The sequence below is a fragment of the Otolemur garnettii genome, unplaced genomic scaffold (assembly GCF_000181295.1).
Source record: "Otolemur garnettii isolate 467f Iridium unplaced genomic scaffold, OtoGar3 scaffold00008, whole genome shotgun sequence".
NCBI lineage: Eukaryota > Metazoa > Chordata > Mammalia > Primates > Galagidae > Otolemur > Otolemur garnettii.
The window spans coordinates 26,307,371-26,334,363 of record NW_003852403.1 but is presented as its reverse complement, the minus strand read 5'-3'; the positions used below and the strand labels follow the sequence as shown (position 1 = coordinate 26,334,363).

Sequence of the window (26,993 nt, the reverse complement as noted above, 5' to 3'; positions counted from 1 at the left end):
TGCCCAAACCTCCCTCTCCCTGGCTGTTGGTAACCACTATCTACTTTTCAACTCCAATGTCCATTGCCTGTTTTGAAAATTTTTCACAAATGAGATCATGCATTTGTGACTGGGTTCTTTTATTTTATTTACTTATTTATTTATTTTGACGGAATCTCTGTCACACTGGGTAGAGTGTCATGGCATCATAGCTCACAGCAACCTCAAACTCTTACGTTTGAGGAATCTTGCTTCAGCCTCCTGAGTAGCTGGGACTTCATATGCCAGGCTAGTTTTTCTACTTTTAGTAGAGATGGGGTCTCACTCTTGCTCATGCTGATCTGGAACTTCTGAGGTCAATCAATCCGCCCGCCTTGGCCTCCCAGAGTGCTGGGATTACAGGCATGAGCCATTGGGCCTGGCTGACTAGGTACTTTTAGTTAACAACGTCTTGGAGATTTATCCATGTTGCAACATATATCAGTCCTTTATTCCTTTTTATAGCTAAATAATATTTCATAGTCTAGATATACTACATTTTGTTTTTCCATTCACCAGTTGATGGACATTTGGGTAGTTTCCACTTAGAGACAGAGTCTTACTCTCTCACATGGGCTAGAGTGCCACAGACTCAGCTTAGCTCACAGCAACCTAAGCTCCTGGGCTTCAGCAATGCCCCCTCTTGCTTAGCCTCCAAGATATCTGGGACAATAGGTGCCCGCCAACACACCTGGCTAATTTTTCAAATTTTAGTAGAGATGGGGTCTTGCTCTTGCTCAGGCTACTCTCAAGCTCCAGAGCTCAAGTGATCTTCCAGCCTCGGCCTCCCAGAGTACTAGGATTACAGGTTTGAGCCACCACAGCCAGCTTGCCATGAACATTTGTGTACAAGTTTTTGTAGGGTTGTATCTTTTCATTTCTCTTGGGTAGAGACCTAGGAATGAAATTGCTGGGTCATATGATAACTTTAGGTTTTAACATTCTGAAGAACTGCCAAACTGTTTTCCAAAGTACCTACACCATTTTACATTCCCACCACCAATACATGAGGGGTCCAGTTTCTCCATATCCTTTCCACTTGTTATTGTCTGTCCTTTTGATTACAGCTATCCCAGTGAATGTAAGGTATTATCTCATTCATTTGCATTTCTTTAATTTTTCATGTGCTTGTCATCCATTTGTATATCTTCTTTGAAAAAATAGCCATTCAAATTTATTGCCCATTTTATTTATTTATTTACTTATTAGAGGCAAGGTCTTGCTCCTGATCATAGCTCACTGCAGCCTCAAACTTCCAGACTCAAGTTATCCTCCTGCCTCAACCTTCTGAGTAGCTGGGACTACACGTGTAAACCACAGTGCCTGGCTTATTGCCCATTTTAAAATTGGATTATTTGTCTTTATATTTTGAGTTTTTTTTTAATATATTCTGGATACAAATCCTTTATCAGATGTGTAATTTGCAAATATTTTCCCCAAGTTTGTATGTTATCTTTTATTTATTTGTTTATTTATTTATTTATTTATAGGTATGGTCTTATTCTTTCTCTCAGGCTAGAGTGCAGTGGCATGATCATAGCTCACGGTAACCTCAAACTCCTGGGGTCATGCGTTTCTCCCCACTCAGCCTCATGAGTAGCCAGAGTGCAGGTGGGCACCACCAGGCCCAGCTAATCTTCTTATTTTTTAATTTTTCAGAGACAAGGTCTCACCCTTTTTCCCAGGCTAGGCTTGAACTGGCCTCCAACAATTCCCCTGCCTATGCCTCCCAAAGTGTTGGGATCATAGGTGTGAGCCACCATACTTGGCTCTTTTCAACTTTATTAATAGTTTTGTGGTATATTTGCTTTGAATAATTCTTATAAGTTTGCCATGCCACTACGGTTCATTACATGTGTTAACTTCATGAGTTTACTTACTGTTATTAATATTAAAATTCTTCCTGAAAAACCTCAGAGTAAGAGTGTCTGGGAATCTAGGGAATATAAGAAGAAATAGGAAACTTGCTATAAGTTTCCAAGAGGGTCTGGGGAAAAAAAAACCAGGGGAACTTGGGAGGTTGGTGGGTCCCCAACAAGAACCTTGACCTCCTAGTGGAATATTTTATGTTTATTTCTATGTGCATTTCTTTATGTTAGAAACTTTTTCACCTATTCCTCTGCTTATCCAAATGCTTCTTCCTATTTAGGTGCTACAATTTCTACAGAATTCTCACATCCTCCAGTCCATGCTAACGTTCTTTTTTTTTTTTTTTTTTGTAGTTTTTGGCAGGGGCTGGGTTTGAATCCGCCACCTCCAGCATATGCGGTCAGCGCCCTGCTCCTTTGAGCCACAGGCGCCGCCCTGCTGATGTTCTTTTTGAACACCTTTAGCTCTTATTCCCTGCATCATTTGTTTGGCTCTCAGGAAACTTTCTTGTTGCTATTGAAAGAATGAATGAATCCTCTGTTGCACTGCTTTTTTTTTTATATCTTCCTCCCATGAAGATTGTAAGTTTAGGAAAGATGGGAGAGGATGTCTAATCTTTCTTCTTCATATTCCTTACCACCTAGCACAGTGTAATACCCCAAATAGAAGTAATCCTAGCAGGAGAGGGAAGGAAGGAGGGGGTGGGGGTCTCAGTGTGTGATACACCTTTTGGGGGCAGGACACATTTATAAGAGGAGCTTTACCTAACAAGTGCAATCAATGTAACCTGGTTTCTTGTACCCTCAAGGAATCCCCAACAATAAAAAAATAAAAATGAAAGAATAAAGGAAACCTGGCCCCCAACCTTTTGAGACACACACACACACACAAAATAAATAATCCTAGGGGCAAGGATTATTTATTGTGAGTAGGGGCTGCTGCACAGAAGTCTGCATTTTTAGCAAGCCTTGGCACTTCCCTCCCTGGCCCACAGGATTTTGATGAACCGTTTGAGAGTAGGGATCTTGTCTATTTTCTTCATCATGTGTCTTTAGTACCTGGCATCTGGTAGACATTAAATAACATTTTTGAATTAAGTATGCCATTGACCACGAACCATATTTTGAAACCATCCCCTGGGAGAAAGCGTAAGAGATTAAATGAACACTTTGAACTGCTCTGTGTTGCACACGTATTTCCAGGTTACAAAGATGCATGTGAAGTGTTTTGAAAAGTTTAAACCAATCTCAAAGCATAAAGCTTAGTGTTTAGGTTTCTTTGATTGATAAAAAACATTTTTAAATTAGTTATTTAGTTTTACAAATCTTTGAGTTGGAAGGGCATCATGTTTCAACCCTATTCCCTTTAAACAAATACATTTATTGCATTAGATGTAGATGAATTAACTGGAGCATCGACAGATTTAAAGATTTGTTCAAGGTGGAGGTTTTCAAAAGTCCTGTCCACACACAGCAGAACTTCCAGAGAAGCTTGTTCAAGAGTATAGACACCAGAGATTCATCCAAGACTTGTTAAATTAGACTCTTTAAAGGAAATTTGCATGTTTAGAAGTGCCTTATGCATCACTGGCGTCCAGCACAGTGCTTCTCAAACTCCAATGTTTATTGAATCCCCTAGGGATCTTAGTAAGTTACGAAGTCTGATGCAGCATGTCTGGAGTGGGGTGCAAGATTGTCTACTTCCAGTAAGTTCTCAGGTGATGCTGATGCTCCTTGTACATGGACCACACTTTGAACAACAAAGATCCATGGCAGTGGTTCTCAAAGTGTGGTCCCAGAACCAGCAGCATCAGTAGCACCTGGGAACTTGTCAGAAATGCAACTTCTTGGGCCTCACTCCAGACTTACTGAATGTGAAACTCTGATGCGCATTTAAAATTTTAGAGTATGGACCTCCTGGGATCGCGTGTGGAGAGCCCCTAGTGTTCCGCCAGCTTCAGAAGCAGGAGGGAAAGCAAGCCTAGTGGAGGTATCCATTTCACTCCCAGCTTGCTCTGTAGCTGGTGATTGGAAGACATTCCACAACATGTTAAAAAAATTAATAAATAAAATTTTAGAGCATGGTGAAAAGATGCCCTATTAAATAAATGGTGCTGAGAAAACTGGATAGCCATATGTACAAAAATGAAACAGGACCCCTCTCTCACCATATACAAAAATTAATTCAAGATAGATTAAGGACTTAACTATAAGGCATAGTGTCATACAAATTCTAGAAGAAAATGTAGAAAAACCTTTTCTAGACATAGGCCTAGGTGAAGATTTTATGACTAAGACCCCAAAGGCAAAAACAATAAGCTGAGTTTAGTTGCTCACCCCTGTAATCCTAGCATTCTGGAGGGCAAAGGTGGGAGGATTGCTTGAGGTTGAGAGTTCAAGACCAGCCTGGGCAACATGGTAAGATCTCCTTCTCTACAACAAATTGAAGAAAAAAAATCATCCTGGCATGATGGTGCATGCCTATAGTCCCAGCTACTCAGTAGCCTGAGACAGGAGGATCCCTTGAGCCCTGGAATTTAAGGTTGCAGTGAGCTACACAACTGCTCCAGCTAGAGTGCAGAGCAAAACTCTGTCTCACAAAAGAAAAAGAAAAGAGAGAGATAGAGAATTAAAAAGTTTCTATACAACAAAGGAAATAAAACAGTAAACAAGCAAACTACAGAATAGGAGAAAATATTCACAAACTATACATCCAACAAAGGACTAATAGCCAAAATCTACAAAGAACTCAAATAAATCAGCAAGAAAACATCAAACTAACCCTCAAAAAGGGGGCAAAACGTAGGAACCAGAATTCTTTCAAAAGAAGATGAACAAATGGCCAAAAGTTATGAAAAAATGTTCGACATCACTAATTGTCAGGGAAATACAAATTAAAACCACAGTGAGGTATCTATCACCTTACCTCTGTCAGAACAGCGATTGTTAGAAAGTCAGAAAAAACAATGGACGTTGGTGCAGAGCCACAGACAAGGAACTGTCGGTGGGACTGTAAATTAGTACAACCTCTATAGAAACATGTATGGAGATTCCTCAAAGACATAAAGTAGACCTTCCATTCAATCAAGCAATGTCACTACTGAAGTCTACCAAAAGGAAAATAAGTCATGTTATCAAAAGGAAAAAAACAAGTAACATAAAAAGAAAAAAGAAAAGTAATTTTATCAAAGAGATACCTGCACTCAAATGTGTATTGCAGTATAATTCACAATTGCAAAGATATGGAATCAACCTAAGTGTCCATGAATTAATGAGTATATAAAGAAAATGTGGCATATGTGCATCATGGAGTACTATGAAGCCGTAGAAAAGGATAGAATAATATCTTCCGCAGCAACTTGGATGGAACTGGACACCATTATCGTAAGTGAAGTATCTCAGGAATGGAAACACAGATGGCAGATGTTTTCACTAATAAGTAGAAGCTGAATGATGGGTACACGTGGGCACAAAGAGACGTAAAGGACATTGGGAACCAAGAAAGGGGAAGAGTGTGGGGGGGCTGAGGGATAAAAACCTACCTGTGGGACATAATGAGCACTATCCTGGTGATAGGGACACTAAAAGCCTACACTTCAATGTTATACAGTGAATCCATGTAACAAAAACATTTACCTCCTTAATATTTTGAAATTAAGAAAAAATAAATGTTTTGCATGAAAAAAATGAGAGCATGATAAAACTTGAGAACTGCTGATTTAAAGAAATTTTATGGAAAAACCCTTGCTAGAGCCTGCCACATAGTCTGATTTAATTAGCCTTGGTTGAAGCCTGAGCATGGGTATTATTTTTAAGCTCCCTAGTTGATTCTGATACATATTCAGGATTGTGCACTGTAGTTTCAAAATTACTGGCTTCAGGTGACACTTGTATTCTTAGCAGAACCCGGCAGAACCCCTATTTTGCATGCTGGTGACCTCTCTTTTCCAATCTTCCTGTGGTTCCTAAACACCAGCTTTTCAGAATATTGACCTATGATGGGTTATTTCTATAGAATGTCCCAGCTCCTGCCCCCACACTCACATAAAGACAGAGAGTGGTAAGGCAGAGAAAGAAGGAACCATCTCACTTCAGGAGATTCTTAAGGTTCAGAGTCCAAGTCTTGGTTGGGTTACAGATCTGGACTTTTTGAAAGCTCCCTAGTTTTCAGACACCTTGCCCCACGTGACCCTGTCTACCCGACTCTTCCTTTCACACAGGCTCAGATTATTTCCCCCCCTGGGTCACCTTTTCAAATAGAAAGTGCAAAGTCTTGGGTTAGAGCTTGAGCAAATCAATAGATCAGATATCCTAACTTTTATGGTTATTAAATAGATTTAAAAATCAAGCCATGTCTTTTAGATGCTCCTTTGATCTAAAGGGAAAAGGCTGAGCTGAGAATAGAGAAATATTCCTTGTTGTATCAAAGATTAGAGGTCAGGTCACAATTTTCTAGCAATGTGCTTGTCAGAGTGTGGTTTTATCTCATCTTCCATTTCTGAAAATGCCACCATTTTACCAACCCTACCACCATCATGTGTCCCTCTCCAAGAAAAGTTTTAACATCTTTCCCAGAGAAAAGATTTATAATGAATTCCTATTAGAAAGTACTATGCAGGTGTTTAAGTAATGCTGTTTGGTTGTAATTGTATAGTTTAATGGGGATCAAACATCTAGTCCCTCTACGTAGAACTCTATAAACTAAGAAGAAAATGGGTTAGAGGTTGAAGTAAAGGAAAATGTGGAAGTTAATCTCTGTATAATTTTCTTTTTTAAAAATAAAGAGTCTTTTCCTATCACCCCAAGTAGATTGCAGTGGTGTCAGCATAGCTCACAGCAACCTCAAACTCTTGGACACTAGGGATCCTCCTGCCTCAGCCTCCCAAGTAGCTAGGATTACAGGCCCTACTCTTCACAATGACCTACTTAATTTTTTTGTTTTAAGTAGTAACAAGGTCTTTGCCCTTGTTCAGGCTGGTCTCAAACTCCTGAGTTCAAGTGAGTTTCCTGCCTCAGCCTCCCAGATAGCTAGGACTACAGGTGTGAGCCACCATAGCAGGCTGCTGTGATTTTCTTTTGCTGTCCTGTTTAATCCTTTGACCTTGAGAGTTGGTGGGACCCGTGAATAGAGTGGAATAGTCACTCTTTTAATTGCTTTGTTATGTAAAACTGTAAAACAGCAGACTGGAGAAAGACAGTGTCATGCTAACTTTGAAGACACAAACCACCAGACTATGAGAGGGTCATGTGGCTGCAACCCCAGGAAGTCTCTAGAGCTGAGGGTGGCCTCCAGTTGACAACCAGCGAGAAAAGGGGACCTCAGTCCTGTACTGCAAGGAACCGAATTCTGCCTACAACTTGAATGAGTTTAGAGGACCTTAAGGTCCAGATTAGAAGGAAGCCCAGCCAATACCTTGATTTCAGTTCTTCAAGATGAAGAAAAAAATGACAGCAAATGAAAACTCAGATCTGCATGAAGAAATAAAGGGCATCAAAATGGCAACTATGTGGGCAAATATAAAAGACTATCTTTTTTTAATTTCAGATTAATATGAGGATACAAACCATTAAGTTACAGTGTTTGCATTTATTAGGTAAGGTCCCTGTTGTAGTTGTGCCCCTCACCCAGAGATGTGCCATATGCCCTTACATTGTGCCCATCAGCTAGGAGCACACCAATCCCCCTCCCTTATTTCCTTTTCTCCCTCCCCCCACCTTGAATTAAACTGAGTTTTTCTCTTGTGTGGGTGTGTATTTGTTTGTTTACTGGCTTCATATTAGGATTGAGTACATTGGATACTTGCTTTTCCATTCTTATGATACTTTACTAAAAAGAATGTTCTCCAAGTCAACCCAGGTTAATACAAAACAAGGCCTATCTTTTTTACTGACTGCTTAATGTAAAATTATAACATGTGTTATGGGGTTTATAATGTATGTATATGTAAAATATAACGATAGCACAAAGAATGGGGAATGATGCATTTTAGGTTCTTACATTTATGTGAAGTAGTTAGATAAACTCTGGACAGACTCTGATCATTTAGCATGCATATTTTAATTCCTAGAGGAAATACTAAAAGTACAAAGCGCATAGCATTAGCTAAAAAGCTACTAAAGGGTTTTCCTTACCATCATCCTCTTCTTCCCCATCACTTTCCAATTCTTTCTAAATAATTCAGACCTAGCGCCAACAGGTGGAGCCAAGTAAGGTCGGTGTCTATGTCAGAGTTGGAAGAAACACAATAGCCCCGAGTGCCTAACTACGGTAAGAAGTAAGTCCACAGGGCTGGGGGAAGCAGGGTGTGGTGTACTTACGCTCCTAATACACTCCTGCAGTGGTTTCCCAGGGCCGCTGTAACAAAGTACCACAAACAAAATGGCTTAACACAACAGAAATTTATCATTTCACAGTTCTGAAAGAAAGCTACAAGTCTGAAATCAAGCTGCAGATGGGGGTGGTTCCCTCCTGGAGGCTCCAAGAGAGGAGCTGTCCCATGCCTATCTCCTAGCTCCTGATGGTTGTCACTCCTTGGAGTTTCTTGGCTTATGGAAGCACAACTCCAATTTTTGAAGTAAATATTCTTTCTCTTTCTTTTTTTTTTTTGAGACAGGGTCTTGCTCTGTCATCCTAAGTGGAGTACAGTGGTATCATCATAACTTACTGCAACTTTAAACTCCTGGGCTCAAGCAATCCTCTTGCCTCAGCCTCCTGAGTACCTGGGAATACAAGAGGGTGGCCCTATGACAGGCTAATTAAAAAAAAAAATTTGTAGAGATGGGGGTCTCAAACTTCTGGCCTCAAGTAACCCTCCCACTTCAGCTTCCCAGAGGGCTAGGATCGCAGGTGTGAGCCACCCTGCCTGACCAATAAATATTCCAAGTATAATAGGAGACATATTCTATTTGTCAGAAAAGACAATTTAAAATAAGGAAAGGAAAAAAGCTAGAATCGACTTCATTGCCCCTGCTCAGGCTAGTCTTGAACTCCTAAGCTCAAGCAACCTACCTGCCTTGGCCTCCCAGAGTGCTAGGATTATAGGCATGAGCCACTATATCTGGCCTTAAAGTAAGTTTTAAAGTACAATGATATTATGGATTCTACTATACTTGGGATTGGTGAACTGAGTATTTCAAATTTTCATAGCCAATATTAGGGGAAAAATGGCTGAAATTCTGAGAAGTCATATAATATAGCTTTAACCTTCACTAGCTATGTAACCATTAATAAACTGCTTTATATCATCACTGTTTCTTCAAAAGTAAAATAAGGGCAGAGCCTGTGGCTCAGTGGGTAGGGCGCTGGCCCCATATACTGATGGTGGCAGGTTTGAACCCAGCCCGGCCAAACTGCAACAAAAAAATAGCCAGGTGTTGTGGCAGGTGCCTGTAGCCCCAGCTGCTCGGGAGGCTGAGGCAACAGAATCGCCTAAGCCTAAAAGTTGGAGGTTGCTGTGAGCTGTGACATTACAGCTCTCTACAGAGGGCAATAAAGTGAGACTCTGTCTCTAAAAAAAAAAGTAAAAAGAAAATAGTAATAATAATACCTTCTATCTCAGAGTTGTAAAATCAAAATAACAAATGAGAACACTGTGCTTTGGACAGACTTAATTAATAGGACCTAAAAATCTATATAGGAGGGTCTATCTACTTAAAAGCTCTTTTTTTTCAGGCTCAATATCTACACTTCTAGAGTAAGGATATCTCTAACTGCCTTATTCTCTATACAATAGTGTTAAGAGTTGGTTCAGTGCCTGTACTCAAGTGGCTAGGGCGCCGGCCACATATACTAGGGCTGGCAGGTTCAAACCCAGCCTGGGCCTGCTAAATGTTATGCATAATAAGATCTTTAACAATTACAGTTGGTAAATAATAAACTATGCCCAGAGTGGAAACTTTATTAGCTAAAAATTTAATTTTTAATGTTCACTTTGATAAATAATTCACCCCACCCCACACAAGTGCCCAGGATAAATTATATGCTTTTCTGTCATAGACTCTATCATTAAATGAATTGAATTGGAAGTGTTACTGTGAAATTCTGCTTACCTTTAAAAAAGAAGAGCAATGTGGAGGTTGTGTTCTTCCTGGAGCACAAAAACAGTGCTTCAAGCTAGCCCGGATATGCCTTTTTACAGGGTGACAGGGTGTTGCTGGTGTTTCCCAGAAGCTGCTTTGCCCAATATTACTTCCAAACTTTCCACAGTTGATTGGATTATGGGCCGTTACCTACAGTGACCCAAGAATAATCAATCCATACTTTGTTCACTAGCTGACAATTTACAGAACGTAGTTGCATCATTGAGGTTCTTCCTTTTGGGGAGATGAGTTGGGGAGTACCAATGGCTTGGTCATTCAGCAACACAAAGGTCATCACAGAATGAAGTAATGGCTATGACAAGCTCAAAGTGGGTGTAAGAGAAGCTGAGGCCTAACTGGAGAAAGGACGGTAAGTCACTGTGCAGAGAGAAGCAGGACTGCCTGAAAAGTAAAGTAAGCTACAGATAAGACTTAATTGGGCTGGACTTCCCAGTTAAGTTTTAGGTCTTGTTAATTTTTTCCATTATTCTTTCACTATTCCATACTGCATTTTTCTTTTAAGTTACAGGAGTGGATTTTTGTTCCTGGTTCTTTGTAAGTCTTTGGGATGCCATGGTAGCTATTGTTTTGGACTTCCTGGACTTCTCCCCCCACCCTCATCTTTCAGTAACAGACTGCCCGCTGGCCAAGGGGAGGGAAGGCAGACATGTCCAGTAGGCTTTTGGAAATGTAAAACTGAAACTACAGTGAGAGTTTGGGCTGGAAAGAGAGATTTCATAGTCATCACTGTATAGCTAAAATAGGGTAAAGAAATAATGTTTGTAGAGTACTTTCAACATATTAATACTATACTGAAACATTATATACCAGCGCTTCCCAGAAAGTATCCAGCCAGGTAATATAAACAATAGAGACATACATGGCCGGATACTTCCCCCACTCCTTTACTACCAGTTAATTCTTACCATAGTACATCTAAGGACAATCATCTCTGCGGTAGATGAGGAAATTGGGGATTAGAGACTTTATTTTTTTATTTTTTTGAGACAGAGTCTCACTTTGTTACCTTTGGTAGAGCGCCCTGGCGTCACAGCTCACAGCAACTGCAAACTCTTGGGCTCAAGAGACCCTCTTGCCTCAGCCTCACAAGTAGCTGGGACTACAGGCGTTGGCCACAACCCCTAGCTATTTTTAGAGACGGGGTCTTGCTCTAGCTCCGGCTAGTCTCAAACTCCTGAGCTCAAGTAATCCACCTGCCTCCGCCTGGCCTCCGGGAGAGCTGGGATTACAAGCCACCGCAGCAGGCCCTTTAAAGAGTTTAAGTGACCCAGCTGGTAGGAGTCAGAGAGATAATGGTCAGTCTTTAAAGCCGGTGTTCCTCAGACTACGCCAAGTGGTTCCCACTTCAGACAAGGGCGGAAAGTCTATCTCCTAGAAAGATATTGATGGTAATAGGACAAGGCTTAGAACTCTGGGGCACTCCAATGCTTGAGCAGAGGAGCTAATGACAGAAGAGAAAAAGGCAGAGAAGACCCCACTGCCGCGGTGCTGTGGAAGCCAGGGGTGCTGAATGTTTTGAAAAGCGGAAGTGTGGCTAGCAATCAGATGGTTCAAAAATGTCGCCCAGGATAAGAAATGAACTGAAGGGCGTGTCACAGTGGCTCAAGCCTGCTAGCACTCCAAAAGGCTGAGGTTAGAGGATCCCTTGAGATCGGGAGTTAGAGACCTCGAGCAAGAGCAAGACCCTATCTCCACTAAAAATAGAAAAACTAGCAGGGCGCTGTGGCGGCGCCTGTAGTCCCAGCTACTCGGGAGGCTGAGGCAAGAGGATTGCCAAAGCCCAAGAGTTTTAGGTTGTTGTGAGCTATGATGCCATGACACTCTCTACCCAGGGTGACAGAGTGAGTCTCTGTTCCCCCACCCTCACCCCCCCAAAAGAAAAAGAACTGAATTTGGTAATTAGAAGCTCAGTAGAAGTCAAGTTTTAATGGGTACGTAGTGCATAGGAATTGAGGGAGTGTGGATCCTTAGTGGGCTATGGAGACTAGACTGTAGGTGCGAATGAACCTCAGAATTCAGAGTCAAAAGGCAGAAATTTACGAGGAGCGACACACCTGCGGACAGGCAAGGCAAGATTTGCATATTGGACAGAGGAGGCACTTTTTTCTCCGAAATAAGAACTAAGGAGGTAAGTAAGGAGTCTTAACAGGTGTACAGGTGCATGTGTGCAGGATGAGAAATGGAGGCAATTCATTTGTTTAAGACCAGATGGTGAAGTCTGCAAAGGTAAAAATAACAAGATCCGCTGTAGCACCTATGGGGTAAATAACGATTAACTTGTGAAGATTTAGAAATTCCTTTAAGTGCGTTAGGAGGTCATTTGCGACCCCATTTTACAGATGTGCAGCCGCAGGTTCAGTAAATTGCTATAAACCAAACTGCGGAGGCCAGCTCCAGACCGCGACAGCGGAAATCCCAGCCTGGCCGGCCGAGGTCAGCCACTGGTCACTCGCCAGCGCCCGGGGCCCGCGGCCGAGGACAGGCGGGAACTACACTTCCCAGTGTGCCAGGCGGGGCGGGGCGCGGCGGGGAGGGCGCAGGCTCCTTCCCAGAAGCAAAAGCGGAAACAAAAGAGTCTCGCCGGCGTCCCCGCCCGCACACTCGCGCACACTCGCGCTCGGGCGCACACGGAACAGGCACCGGCGCCCGGAGCGAGCCAGCCAGCGGCGAGCCGGGGACCCACGGGCTGAGCCAGCCGAGCAGCCAGCGAGCCGAGCCCGCGACGACCCACGCCCCGATCCCTGCAGCCGCCCCCCGCCGGCCGGTGTCCCCACCGCTCTCCCTGACCCATGGCGCTGAAGCGGATTCAGAAAGTGAGTGCCGGGGCCCGGCCTGAGGCGTCGGGGCGGGCATGGGCCCCCTGCCCACGCTGACCCGGCTCCCGGTCCCTAGAGACGTGCCACGGGGGCTCGGGCTAGAAGAGTGGCCCGGGGCGGGGCAGGGGGGCAGGGGCGCGGGCAGGGCCAGGGGACACCCGACAGGTGAGGTGCGAGCAGGGACAGGTCCCGGGGGTGGCCGGGGGTGCTCGAAAGCAGGGGGCCGCTCCCGGAGCCCCGGGGTGGATGGAGAGCCTTGGTGCCCAGACCTTCCCGAAATCTGTCCCTCACGGTCAAGGCTGTTTTCTGCCCTACACCGGGCTGGTTTTGACCCCTGTGGTGCTGTGTTTTCTCCACGCTGTTTCTTAAACCTGCCCTCTGTGTTCTTGCTTCCCGGGCTCCCCGGGAGGGCAGGGAAGGTGTGGTGGGCCTGCAGCCTTTCTCAGCGGAGCTGTCGGCTTGGTTCTTTCTCTCCTCTGCGGTTGGCTCTGGCTCAGTTGCCCAAATGGGCTGGAAAAGCCCATTTGCGGCCGAGAAGCCAGGAGAAGGCTCCTGCCTCTTCTATTTTGGTACCTCTGCTGCTGCCACTTCAGGTCACATAGCTGTAGTGAAAACATAGTTGCTGATACACAACAAGATGACCTCCTGGCTGTGATTCATGGTGAGTCAAGCCAAACAGGTTTTTTTTTACCCTCATGATAAACTTATATGTAAAGTTTGAGACACAACAGAAACTGCCACACATTAAATTGTTTTGATGCTTTGACACATGGGTATAGAACGGGGATGAAGCGGACGTATTCATTCAGCAAATATTTATCCATCCCAGCTCTGTGTAACGACTTGCCTTCTCTTCATATTATTTACTGCAACCACTTCAGATGTGAACGTCGCACAGAATTGAGATTTCTCGGTTCACTTTTTTTACTTGTTGGTTTGTTCCCTGACCCAAGTGTTAGGTTTTACAGTTACAGCCGGTGTTGGGAACTTTGAGAATATGTTGGTCAGTGGGTAGTGCTTTCAGCAAGTCAGGACAACAGTGGACAGTGTGTTTCATGATTGATTTCAGAAGAAATCGGATGCCTACCAAGTTTTTTTGTCAACTTTTTCCATGAGTGGTTACAGCAGTAATATATGTTCAGCAAAAATGATAGAGATGTGTACACTGTATTCTGACTCACCACTGGTAGTGTCTTTAAGTACAGAGGACAGCAACTTTTACACTCAGTTTAGTTTTTATTTTTTTTTTTTGTTCAACACTAAATGCGTGCATCACTCTTATGTTTTGTGCTATTTAAGAGTCAGCTCACTATAAAACATACAGTTAGCAATCAGCACTTATTAGTAATGTTTTCTGGTTTGAAGATAATTGCAGGAACACATTTTTTTCATATAAGTAATCATTGAAGTCCCCAAGTCAACTTAGTACCATACCTTGCATCCTTATTAAAGATGATGTAATATTGGCTCGCATTTGGGTCAGACAACACACATTTTCCAAGGAAGGTTTCAAATTCTATTTCCTAGTTGTGAAAATTTTTCACGTGACTTTGTGTGCTGTGGAATTTGTCCACAGTAAGTGGACAAAGACATCTGGACACTATCTGTAAACAACATGCTTGGCAATTCTTGTCAGTCATCATGCTGAGCCAGCACATTTGACTTATATTTATGATTGTAATATGGCATATGTCCAAGTCTTTTTTTAGTAGTTAATTGGTCATTATTATGCAGTTCTCCAGTACAAAAATACCACTTACATAGACATCTCAAACCTGTTACAAGTAGATATTCTGGAGAGAAAATTGGGGATCACATAGCATCACATGTGATTTGTTAATCTTTGGATTCCTTTTTCTGTTATCTGGCAAGTTGACTTGACACAAATCTCTGATCCATTAATTGTGCATTCAAGCTATTCCTTCAGACGTTAGGAGCGATTCCTTTGACTTATTCCAAACTTTTCCTCCTGTGCTTACTTCCTTGATTAGAAGACACTTCCAGGTCTGAGATGCCATTTGCCATATGAACAGTTAGAAAATATTCTTTGGTATCATCAGTACACAAACTATTATTTGAACCTTACATGTTCCAACAAGTGAAGCAGTATAGTAACTTTTGGCCTTTCTTCTTCTTGAACGTGTTAAAGTGACACTGTCAGATACCTTTCAGGTCATTGGGTTGTATGTAATTTTCTTATATCTAAAGTGGCAGGTCTTAAGAGCATGTGGAACTTGCAGGGGAGGGTACCAAGTAGGGAAACAACTTCTAGGGCAATCTATCACAGTCACTTGTAGGATGTTTTCAGACTTTCCCCAATGTTGTAGAGAGTTGTTGAACCCTTCAGATGGGCCAGGGTGGAAAGAAAATTGAGAACTGCTGATGCTCTGGTCTATTCTTATTCTAAGAAGGATCTGGATGCCTGTAGTGGCAGAGTGCTTTTGCCCAACAATAAGCTCTTAAGAGGTGATTTAGCATATTTAAGAATGTGAACAAATTCATGATTTCACATTTCTTGACTATGAAAGGAATAAAGATGGTGAATTAAAACGATAATGTGTAGACAAACATGTAGATACCAACGCTTAAAATGTATTTTTATACTAGAGTATACTAAATGATTTAGTGCTCTAATTTAGACATCCTGTGCTAGTTTTGCATTTCAGCTCATAAATTTACACACCCATGCCCTATTTTTAGATAACAGTGAAAGATGCTATCATAGTCACCTAAATCACTAAAGGAAAAAACTTTGAACAAAGTCTGAGAAAAGATACCCAAAACATGTGAGAAAAAAGAGGGCAGTTTTTAGGTGGGCACCTGTTATTTCCTAGAAGTAATATCTAAGTGTTTCTTCCACCAATCTTATTTTCCATCCTTGATATACTTTTTTATGGAAATACTTTTTAAAGTCACAAATGTTATATCACAGTACTGAGTGTTTTAAAAACTTGAAAAAAAAAAAAAGGAAATTCTAGTCGTCATTGTCATCATCTTAGTATATTTCCATCTAGGTTTTTGTATTTGATAAAGAATTTGAGGTAATGATCCACACACTAGCACGATGTGGTATGATAGCCTTGTTGCCTTTTTTGTCTTTCTTTTGAAAAATGAAACAAAAGAGTTTTTGTCTTACAAATATAGCAACACAGAGAACTAACTATTCCTTAGTGTGTAGTTCTGTCCCCTGAACGGAACATTTGGGTTTTTGAACAATCAATTTAATCTAAAATGTATATATCAACAAAAGATACAATTTTACAAATGTTGTGAGCTGCTGAATTTTTTTATTTGTGGAATGTCGCATTAAACTCTTAGTCTAGAAAACCTTAGGATACTTCAGAAACCAAGCTTGCTGCGGATGGAGCATCAAATGGGGAAGAAGGCCCTGGTTTCATTCCTGGCTGTGTGGCTCACTAGCTTCAGTTTTCTTATCTATGTAGTGATGCTGCTGTAAACAGTAGCCAGCATATGTATGAGGGTTATTCTGTGCTCAATGCTATTCTGATTTAATCCTTATTGGGCTCAGGAGGTAGAACAGTATTATCCCCACTTTACAGATGATGAAACTGAGGCATAGGCTCACTTATTTGGTAAGTGGCTAGGATTCCAAACCAGATGGTTGGCTCCAGATTCCATTCTCTTTACCACTTCATGCATAGCTTCACGTATCTACATGGACTTGTGTATCTATTGTATTTACTCTGAAAGACATGCAGAGTCAGATGAGTTTATGGATGCAATTGCTTTGCAAACTGGAATGTTCTATACAGACATTAAGTGGTATTATAATTAAGACCTTGGCATACTTAATTATTTTTACTGATACATTGCTCGGTGTGTTGATTATACATTGTAAATCTCTGCTCCGCAGTGATCATTTACATTGTAAGTGGTTTATATAGCTTTGACCACTTTTGTTTTATCACTTAACATTTTTCTTTTCCAAAAGGTTTTAGAAAAATTAGTTGGAGTCATAAATGTTCTGTCAAAAGTATTATTTCATTGTGAAGTTTCTTTTTTCTTTGTCATTTTTCATTGTGAAGCTTTCATTTGAGATAACTGTGTATTGAATTGATATAGTTGTTTAGTTCCTATAGTGCAGGGGTCCTCAAACTTTTTAACAGGGGGCCAGTTCACTATCCCTCAGACCATTGGAGGGCCAGGCTGCGGGCCCTGGGATGAGTCGGCTGCTAAGCAGGACAGGCAGCAGCAGCAAAAACACCCAGCGGGCCGGATAAATGTCCTAGGCAGGCTGCATGTGGCCCACGGGCCGTAGTTTGAGGATGCCTGATACAGTGGTTTTGATTAGTTAGTGAACTATTCAGATTATAAGATTACACCCGGGACAAGCTCTTTCAAGAAAGAAGGACGTAACTTAAAAAACAAACAACAACCAAAAAGAGCACACGTTGTTTATGCTTTTTGATAGATAATAATTGTCTTGAGACAAGAGGAAGAACGTATTTTTTTCTCTAATAAGCCACCATGTGAATTTTCTTGCTTTCATATCTTTGTAATTAAACTCAGTATTTCTTTTGCCCTCAATATTATATATTCATATATTTTTATCTCAACAAAGGTATAAAAAGAAGTTACCTATTATAGTTAAAAAGTTCTGAGATACCCTCCCTGTGGAAATAAATTTTTGGAAATAAATAGCGTAGAACTAACCAGGATGGTTGATGCCTATTTTAGGATGCCAGGTGCATATGAAAACCTAACCTAGCAGGATGTGGGATTGCCTCCAGTAAAGTAGAGTAGCATCCTTGCTCACTTTTATTCCCTGAAATACACATAGGAAATGCATGGGCCTTTTATTTTCCTTTAATAAGTGTACTAATCAAAATGATAAACCCAACACAGCCATCAACCTGAGTTAACGGTCGTCTACTAATGTTTTAGTTCTCCTTTTTTAATAGTGGGTTAACCAGTATTACATTGAATTTAAAACAGGATACTTATCCTCTCTCCCCTCAACCCTGTGAAATGCTGGAATGAATGATACTGGAATTTATAACCTGAGCCAGATTTGCAGAGTTTGAGGATGAGGGGGGTCCTTAGGCCACCCCAGAACATGTGTTGAAGGCAAGGTAGCTTCTGTCTCTGGCCTGTCTTGGTCTAGATGGCCCCTGAGAAACTGAGGCTGTTTTGCATTTCATTTGGTTCTGGGATGAATCTATAAAGGCTTGGTTTCACTCATTAGACAGTAATAAGACATTCCAGGAGTTGGCCTTAGTAGGAGGAGGAAGCTGCCTTGCTCTGCAACCTCCTTGCTCTTGTCTGTTTCTGGGTGTTTTCCCCACTGCCCTCTGTACATGGGATTCTTCTTTAGGACTCATCTCCTTCAGTGACACCACAGTGCTTACTTAGATTCCTATTCTTTCATTGTTAAGAAAGCTCTCCAACCTGCGTGAGCTGGGGGATTGGTTTAAGAAAGCTCTCCAACCTGGGTGAGCTGGAGGATTGGTTCCTTCAGATTAAGAAAGCTCTCCAACCTGCGTGAGCTGGGGGATTGGTTCCTTCAGATTAAGCTTCCTCAAATAACAGTCTGATTGTTCTCCCTCCAGGTGACCACCCCTTATGTGAGCAGACTTTGGGTTTCACTGGAGAAAACCAAGTGGACCTAAGGGCTCCTTCTTCTCTAAACCGGCAAAATTCTGGCCTGTGATTTTGCTTCTCCCAAATTTTGATATTATTTTCACTTTCATTTGTTAGACTTTCTAATTTCCCTTTTGATCTCTTCTTTGACCCTTGGATTATTTAGAAATATGTTATTCATTTGTCATATATTTGGGTGGTTTTACAGGTAATTTCTATTATTGATTTCTAATTTAATTCCATTGTGGTCAGGGAATAAATTCCATTATCACTCAATATTTAAAACATTTTGAGGCTTGTTTTATGACCCAGATTATAGTTGGTACTTTTTATTAACAAAATAATAAAACCTCCCAGGTGTTCAATACTACTTTTGAATGAACAATGCTTAATAACCTCTAGACTTCATTTTGATTCTTGGTTGGTGTCAAGTGATTGTAAGTTATTTCTGAGAAATGGCTGCCCCACTAGGATTTACACCATCTCAGTATATTTCTTGCTGTTTTGTGTGCTTCCAGAAAAGTTCAGTGGATCATTAACAACCACTGTTTAAAATGGAATAGAAGATATTAGGGATTTTTTGCATTTACTGAAATTATTGTTTCATGAAATGTTTGTTTTAGTTACATATGTGTGTCCCTGTGTGTATGATTACTAGGTTGTGATATAAAATGTTTCTTTATGTAAGGAAAGTTTGAAAAAATCACTGTTCTATACTATAACATTAGATCCTTAGGTAAAATTAATTTTGCAAAATACGTACCATACAGACATAGTTATACTTACACATGTGGTGGAGAACAGATGAATATATATACATGTATATGGGGACATATACACATATTGTTACCTATACACATAATGTAAAATGTGCTATCCTTGGGAACATTTCCATTTGATACAAACTGTCAGTATTTACTGTTTCTACTGTAAGTAGCAGAATTATATAGCTACTTATCTAGGGCCACAAGTACTTAGGAATAGCACTGAGTGATATTAGAGAGACTTGTTAATTTATTATGCAAACACTTGTTAAATGTTTACCATATGCCAATTACTAGGGATGGAGTTATAAGAAGTAAAAATGAAAAACAAATATTTGGTAGATCTTGGTAGTTATGTTCATGCTTTATGTATGTTTTTAGAACTAGGAAGCTAGGTTTTCTTCATTTCCCCTGAAGCTCCATCTTTCTTGATAAACAGTAAGTTTTGATAATAGAGCATTCAGAATGTTCTATGTAGCTTATTCCATTACGTATCAAAATTCTATCATATATTTTTTTAAACGGTCATTTCCTGTCACGTTTTTCTTGCCTCTCAGAGTGTCTTTGAACACACTTCCCTGAACACTTACAGTGTTCATTTCTAACCTTTTATAAAATATGAGGCTCCTGAGAAAAGATAAAAAGAATTCCTTTCATTCTTTCACTCATCACATGTTTGTTTCTCTAGAGCATAGTTAAAAATACGCAAATGGCCTTAATTCAGTACTGGGGCTTTGTTTGCTCCAGTGCTGGTTGAGAATATGGTACTCTAGTTACTGGTACTCTAGTTATTGTAGCCTGGAAGTATTGCCTCGGCGCAGGAAGAATGCTGGAGTGAAGCCGATGGTCTAAGCCCTGGTCCCAGCTTTGGCTTTGTAATGTGCCCCCCACCCCCAAACTCAGCCTTTATTTTCCTCGTCTGAAAATTTTTCTTCTTTTTTTCTTTTGAGACAGTCTCTCTGTTGCCCAGGCTAGAATGCCATGGTCTCAGCCTAGCTCACAGCAAATGGGTTCAAGTGATACTCTTGGCCTCAGCTTCTTACTTCAGCTTCCTAAGTAGCTGGGACTACTCAGTGCACGCCACCACTCAGGCTAATTTTCCTATTTTTAGTAGAGCCAGGGTCTTGCTTTTGCTGAGGCTAATCTTAAACTCTTGAGCTCAAGTGAAGCTCCCAGAGTGCTAGGATTATAGGCATGAGCCACTGCACCTGGCCTTCATCTAAAAACGTAATAGGCTGAACTTGGTACTTTCTATAGCCCTTCTGCTTCATAAGTTTAAGCAAAGTTAAATACGTTATTTGCTATTTGTTTTTGTTCAGCAAACAGCTGAATTGGTCACAAAAATAAACATTAAGCATTGACCCTGTGTTCTGCAGGTACATCAGACTTGAGTTAAAATTTATTTACTTTGAGATGTCAGAATTGAAGTAAATGTTGGCATCTTAATGTATAATGCAAGTTAATATGCCCTACTTTTTGATTTAAAGAGCAATTATTTGTGAGGCAAAGAAGATGTATTTCTATTATTTTACTGCTTTGATTAAAGAGCAATTATTTGTGAGGCAAAGAAGTTGTATTTCTATTATTTTACTGTTAATATACTTTTCTAATTTCATTTAGCTCCTGTCTGTTTCACATGTGGTTTTTATACTTTGAAGATAGTTTCATCCACATACTTTGACACCTGCCTTACATAGCTGCCTTTATATGATGGGTTTTTAAAATTCAAGTTAATGCATTTATGGAGCACCCTTCTGATATAAGGCATATAACATGTGCAGTGAGGGGATACAATTATATAGAAAAATAAGGCATCATTTAAAAGAAACTTAAAATTAGAAAGAGTAAGAAAAACATTCTAACAACTAGATGGACTTAGGAAAGTACTATTAGAAAGTACAACATTTGAACAGGAAGGAAGTCAAGGTGGGAGAAGCTAAATTTATTTGGGTGGAAATCAGGAAAAATTATATGGAAAAGACAGAATTGGATAGGTTTGGGTAGGTACACATTTTGAAAGAAGCAGACCAGATATAAAGGAAGCTACAGAAATTAAGTCACTAGGAAGTGCTTGGCTAATTTGGTAAGGAGCAGATAATCCTGCTTTGGGGATCATTCAGGGAATAGTAGACCATGAAGTTTCATACTGTGAAGGAAGGCCCATGCTGAGAAATGTGTACTTACATTTTACGGAGAAGTCATTGGAGGTTTTTGAGTAAGGAAGTAACATTCTTAATCACAGCGCTAAGTGTGCATCCTTGCCAGCAGAGAGCTCAAGATGGCTCACTGTTTGTCATTGTAATTTTGATGGCTGTCATGAAAAGGGAAGCAGGAGTTCTCTGGGAATATAGCAAGGACCCATTGAAGGGTTCAGGGAAAACCTCCTTAAGGAAATTATGGTTAAGATCAGATGGAAAAGTAAAAGTAAAGTAGGTAAAATAAACACGTGAGAGAGCGTGTTGGGGAGGGGAGAGGATTCGGAATCTTCTGTATAAATGGAAGCCATGTTTGAAACCAGAGGCAAGGTGGTATTTTGGGGGAATTGAAAGTCGTTATGGCAGGTGCAGAGAGCCCTAGGGGCTGGGGGTGGAGAGAAGCAGTTAGACCCTGGAAGTTCTGCTAAGAAATTTTAAGGATGTATGTTTCTATGTCTTACTTTAAGGCCGATGGAGAACATTGAAAAGTTTCAAAATAGTACTTTGAGAAGATGATTTTGAGATCAATGTGTAGGTAGACAAACTAGTTAAGACATTACAGTTCAAGTGAGTTCCAAGAAGGGTCTGGGCTAGAGTGGTGGCAGAAGGCCTTGAAAAGTCAGGTGTGTGAGAAAAATTAGAGGATATTTGATCACTTGATTCTTTTGAGTTAGTCTGAGCAACTGGTGCCCACATCCACGTGGTTCTTCAAGTCAAGTCCCAAAGACTTGCTGGTCTGGGCAGTTTCTTCATATTCTTTCTATTATCCATTCTGGTCCTAGATATTTTGATGATGTCTGTCTGATGTGTGCCTTTGGCTTCTTATCCTGAAATGTCTGTCTTCTGGCTTTTCTCAGACTCTTCTGCCCTTTGGGCCTAGCTGTCCTATAGAATAGATAGGCCTTCTAGGAGTGTTTCAAAGGGAGATCTGGGGAGAAGGAAAATCTGAACATTTGGGTACTGACTAATGTGAGGGGGTGAGAGGGTGGAGTGGGATGTGATGGGAAGAAGGAATCAGATAATGATTTCAAGGTTTAGAGTTTGGGTTACTGGAAATGAATAAATGCATTTGTACTCCGTAAGTAAAATAAGACTTCATAAACTAGCTTCAAATACAGCTTTTACTTGGCTGTCTTAAATTTGTCTGAAATAGATTTTTATTTATGTAATTCCTCTGATGGGACTATTATTATACATATAGGGAAGTGATTGAGAGTCTTCTATTTAAACAGGTATGTTTGAAACTAGAGGCAACGTATTATTTTGGGAAATTGAGTCATTGTGGCTGGTGCAGAGATCACTGGGAGTGGTTGCAAAAATAAGGCAGTGGGTAGATAATATCTTTAATATTGACCTCAAACTTTTATCCTAAATTACATCCTTTATAATTCATATTCAGTAAACATTATTCTAATGTGGCAGAGTCAACTGTGTAATTGTTTTCTTCAGCTTCTTCCTTTTATATGGAATTTGGCCACATTATTATTTTTTGAACAGCCTTTGCCAGAGATACCTGATCCAAAGACTCAGCGAAGCAGTGCTGAGCAGTTTGTTGAAGTGAATTTGTTTTCTGTAACTTCCTTAATTGAGTGTTGTCAGCCTGAAGTCTGCCGAGAAGAATCTATTTGTGTAGAATCTATCTTGTGTATTTGGAGGCATTTCTGATGATTGTCTGACATGTCTCTATTGAAATAGCTCTCCTCAACTGGATGAGGAGATCAGGGCCTGAACCGTAAGCCCGTGAAATGTTTATTTACAGACAAGCCCAAATATCCCTTTTAGGAACAACATGAAAAGTGCAAGCCAGTTAAGAATAACTGTCTTGTTTTAGGAGTTTTGAGGTAAAGATGGTTGTGTCACCTCAATTAATTGCTGGTTGAACCAGAGTTTTTTGAAATAATGCTTTCATAAACTTTGGATTCAGTGATTTAAATTTTGGCCTGTAAATCAGCCCTTATAAATGGGCTGTTTCATGTCCTTTACACACACGCAGTAGGGTGTATATTGTAACTATTACTGAGATTTAGATCTGTCTGTTGAAGCTAGAAAACAAAGCATTTCAGCCTGGTCAGCATAATTTTTTAGGGACTCTTTACTGCATGGGGTCATAGGAAGTTTTATGGTAAGTGAGGCAGCTCTCACAGTTGGCTTTCCTCCTCCGCTGTTCAGGCTGGACTGTTAGCCTTCTGGGAGCTGGGAGATTACCGGGGCCCCTTTTCTTACATTCCCATCTTTGTTTCCTTTTGTTTACTTTGAATTAGGCTGCCTCATCTACTTTTAGATTTTAAGTCCCCTAGAGGCAGGGATAGTATCTAGGTTGGTTTTATGGAGAACACTCAGCATATTGTAGGGGTGTTATAAACATGCCATCTGTGCCAATTTAAAATTCAGTTTCAGACCTTTCAGTACTTTTCTTTGTGTGTAGTTGGTTATAGAAATCTCAACTAGAATAGAAGTACTTAGCCACACAAGGCTAAATAAATCCATTAAGTACACATTTTGGTGGGCTTATAAGTGCTTTTATGGTTCCAGTAATGTTATATGGACCTTTAATCTACCACTCATTAATATGTTACTATTTTATTTTGAAATTTAAATTCTCCTAGTTTTTCTTTTCTTCTCTCTCTCTCTTTTTTTTCCTTTTTCTTTTCTTTTCTTTTCTTTTTTTTTTTTTTGACAGGGTCTCGCCTTGTTGCCCAGGCTAGAGTGCAGTGGCCTTATCACAGCTCCTTGCAGCCTCACACTGCTGGGTTCACACGCTCCTCCTCCTGCTTCAGCCTCCTGGGTATCTGGGATTACAGCCGCATACTGCTATGCCCAGCTTAACCCCTAGCTAGTTTTTTTAATTTTGATAATCAGATTAGAAAAATGCTTCACTGGCACAGACTCCTTTTGCCTAGGGTGTGCTTTCAGCAGTTCGGTGACGTTGATTGCTTCATCTATGTTTAAGAAGAGCGTGGTTTGTTTTAAACTTTCTTGGTCTCAAAGGGAAAGAGGGAAATTGAATCAACAGTGCATTTCAATTTTACGTTAAAAGCCATTGGAAATGAAATTGAAACACATAAAGCACACAGTGTGCATTCTGTGAGGTGCTCTTTTTCTATGGGAAAATATAACTACTCTCGTTATTTGCTAGCCATTTTTCATATTTTATGAATTCTATATAGCCTTGCCTATGTTTTTGATATTATCATTATGTTCTTCATTATGGCAAAGTCCATTTGAAAAAGGATGGTGTAAACTTTTTGTTCAAATTTATACATAAAGCGTGCAGCTTCAGCAATGTTGACGAGGTAAACCAAGCTGTGAAGCCAGCACCCAGCTCAGGTAGGATTACAGACCCTAGACACACTTTTTTCTCCCTTCCTCTTCCTTTAAGGTCAATCACTAGTCTGACCCCTATCACATTAGTTTAGACCAATGGTTCTCAACCTGTGGACCGCAGCCCACAGGAACTGTGTTAAAGGGCCATGGCATTAGGAAGGTTGAGGACCCCCGGTTTAGACTGTTTTTTTTTTTTTTTTGAGACAGAGCCTCAAGCTGTCCCCCTGGGTAGAGTGCCGTGGCATTACAGCTCACAGCAACCTCCAACTCCTGGGCTCAAGCGAGTCTCCTGCCTCCGCCTCCCAAGTAGCTGGGACCACAGGCGCCCGCCACAACGCCCGGCTATTTTTTGGTTGCAGCCATCATCGTTGTTTGGCGAGTCCGGGCTGGGGATTCGAACCCGCCACCTTAGGTGTACGTGGCTGGCGCCTTAGCCGGTTGAGCTTGTCTCCAGCTTGCTTTGCTCAGCATGTTAATGAGATGCCTCTGTTGTTGCATGGAGCTGTTGTTCCCTCGTTCTCATCTGCAGGAATATGCTCCCAGCTCCTGTTGGTGCACGTTTTGGGTTGTTTCTGGTGTGGGGCGATTACAAATTATGGCAATGTGGTGAGCATATAGTCACGTTTTTGTTAAGCATATGGGGGTAGAAATGCCACGTTATATAGCATTTCTGTTTACCTCCAGGGGTTCCTGTCAGTTTTCCTCTTCCATCAGTGATGGATGAGGGTTGTACCCACTTCACGTCTTTGCCAACACACGTGCTTTCTTCTTTCTCATTTTTTTAACCATTCTGTTGGGTGTGTAGCAGCGTATCATTTGGGTTGTAATTTGCACATCCTTGATGATTCATGAAGCTGAGCCCCTTCTGATGTACACACTGGCCATTGGGATAGCTTCTTTTGTAGAGCACCTCCTCAAGTTGCCTTCTGGAAAAAAAAGAAATTGATCTGTAGCAATTTTTTGAAACATATTCTAGATGAGTCTTTTGTCAGATATATGTAGTATTGCAAATATTTTTTCCCACTTGGTGGCTTGCCTTTTCACACTTTGAATGTGTCTTTTGATGAGCAGATGTTCTTAATTTTAATCAAGTCCAACTTTTCCCTTTTTTCCTCTGACGGTTCTCTTCGTGTCATGTTTAAGAAATCTCTGCCTCTCCCGAGGTCATAAAGACATTTTTTTTGTTTTCTTATACAAGCTTTACTGTTTTACCTTGCATATTTAAACCTGCAATCCATTGGGACTTGATTGTTGTACAGTCATGCATTCCTTAATGACATGTTCTGAGAAATGCATCCTTAGACAATTTCGTCAGTGTATGAATGTAGTAGAGTGTGCTTAGACAAACCTAGATAGTACAGTCTACTGCGTACCTGGGCTGTATGGTATAGCCTATTATTCTTAGGTTATATACCTGTACAGAATGTTACTGTACTAAATACTGTAGGCAGTTGTAACACAATGACAAGTATCTGTGTGTCTGAATAGATCTAAACATTAAAAAGTCACAGTCCAAATATGGTAGAAAAGATCACCTGGATAGGATACTTACCATGAGCTTAAGACTGGAAGTTGCTCTGGGTAAGTGGTGAATCAATGTGAGGGCCTAGGACCTTACTGTGCTCTTCTGTGGCCTTTATAAACATTGTATACTTAGTTATACTAAACATATTAAAAATTCTAGTTTCTTCAGTAAATTATTCTTAGCTTATTAGAAAGTTGTACTTTCTTTTCTACTTTTTAATTTTTTTTATTTTGAGACAGAGTTTCATTATGTCGCCCTCGGTAGAGTGCCGTGGTGTCAAGCTCACAGCAACCTCCAACTCTTGGGCTTAAGTGATTTTCCTGTCTCAGCCTCCCAAGTAGCTGGGACTACAAGCACCCGCCACAACGCCCGGCTATTTTTTGTTTGTAGTTGTCATTGTTGTTTGGCAAGCCCGGCCTGGGCTCGAACCTGCCACCTTTGGTGTACGTCGCTGGCACTCTAGTGGCTAAGCTACAGGCATCAGGCCTATTTCTACTTTTTAAACTTCTGTTTCAAAACCAAGACACAAACACACACATTAGCCTTGGCCTACACAGGGTCAGGATTATCAATACCATTGTCTTGCACCTCCACATCTGTCCTACTGGAAGGTCTACAGGGGCTATACTACATACGGAACTGTCATCTCTTGTGTTAATAATGACGCTGTCTTCTGGAATGTCTCCTGAAGGACCTACCTGACACTATTTTACAGTTAACAGTTTCTTTTTTTAAGTAAAAAGAGCAGGCTCGGCGCCTATAGCTCAACTGGCTAAGGCGCC

General features: G+C 40.9%; 1 protein-coding gene and 1 non-coding gene across 2 annotated transcripts in view; both read left to right on the top strand.

Moving 5' to 3' along the window:
* Positions 1–3,797: 3,797 nt before the first annotated feature.
* LOC111723148 lies at positions 3,798–3,937 on the top strand. The gene has a single exon (XR_002771748.1). It is a non-coding gene; the product is annotated as a small nucleolar RNA SNORA7 (small nucleolar RNA).
* An 8,608-nt stretch (positions 3,938–12,545) lies between these two features.
* The window catches only part of UBE2D1 (ubiquitin conjugating enzyme E2 D1), a 35,114-nt gene continuing 20,666 nt past the window's right edge, over positions 12,546–26,993 (top strand). The window contains exon 1 of the mRNA XM_003783645.3: positions 12,546–12,799. Within this exon, the coding sequence (XP_003783693.1) occupies positions 12,776–12,799 (24 nt within the window). The 5' untranslated portion in view covers positions 12,546–12,775. The remainder of the gene's footprint in view (positions 12,800–26,993) is intronic.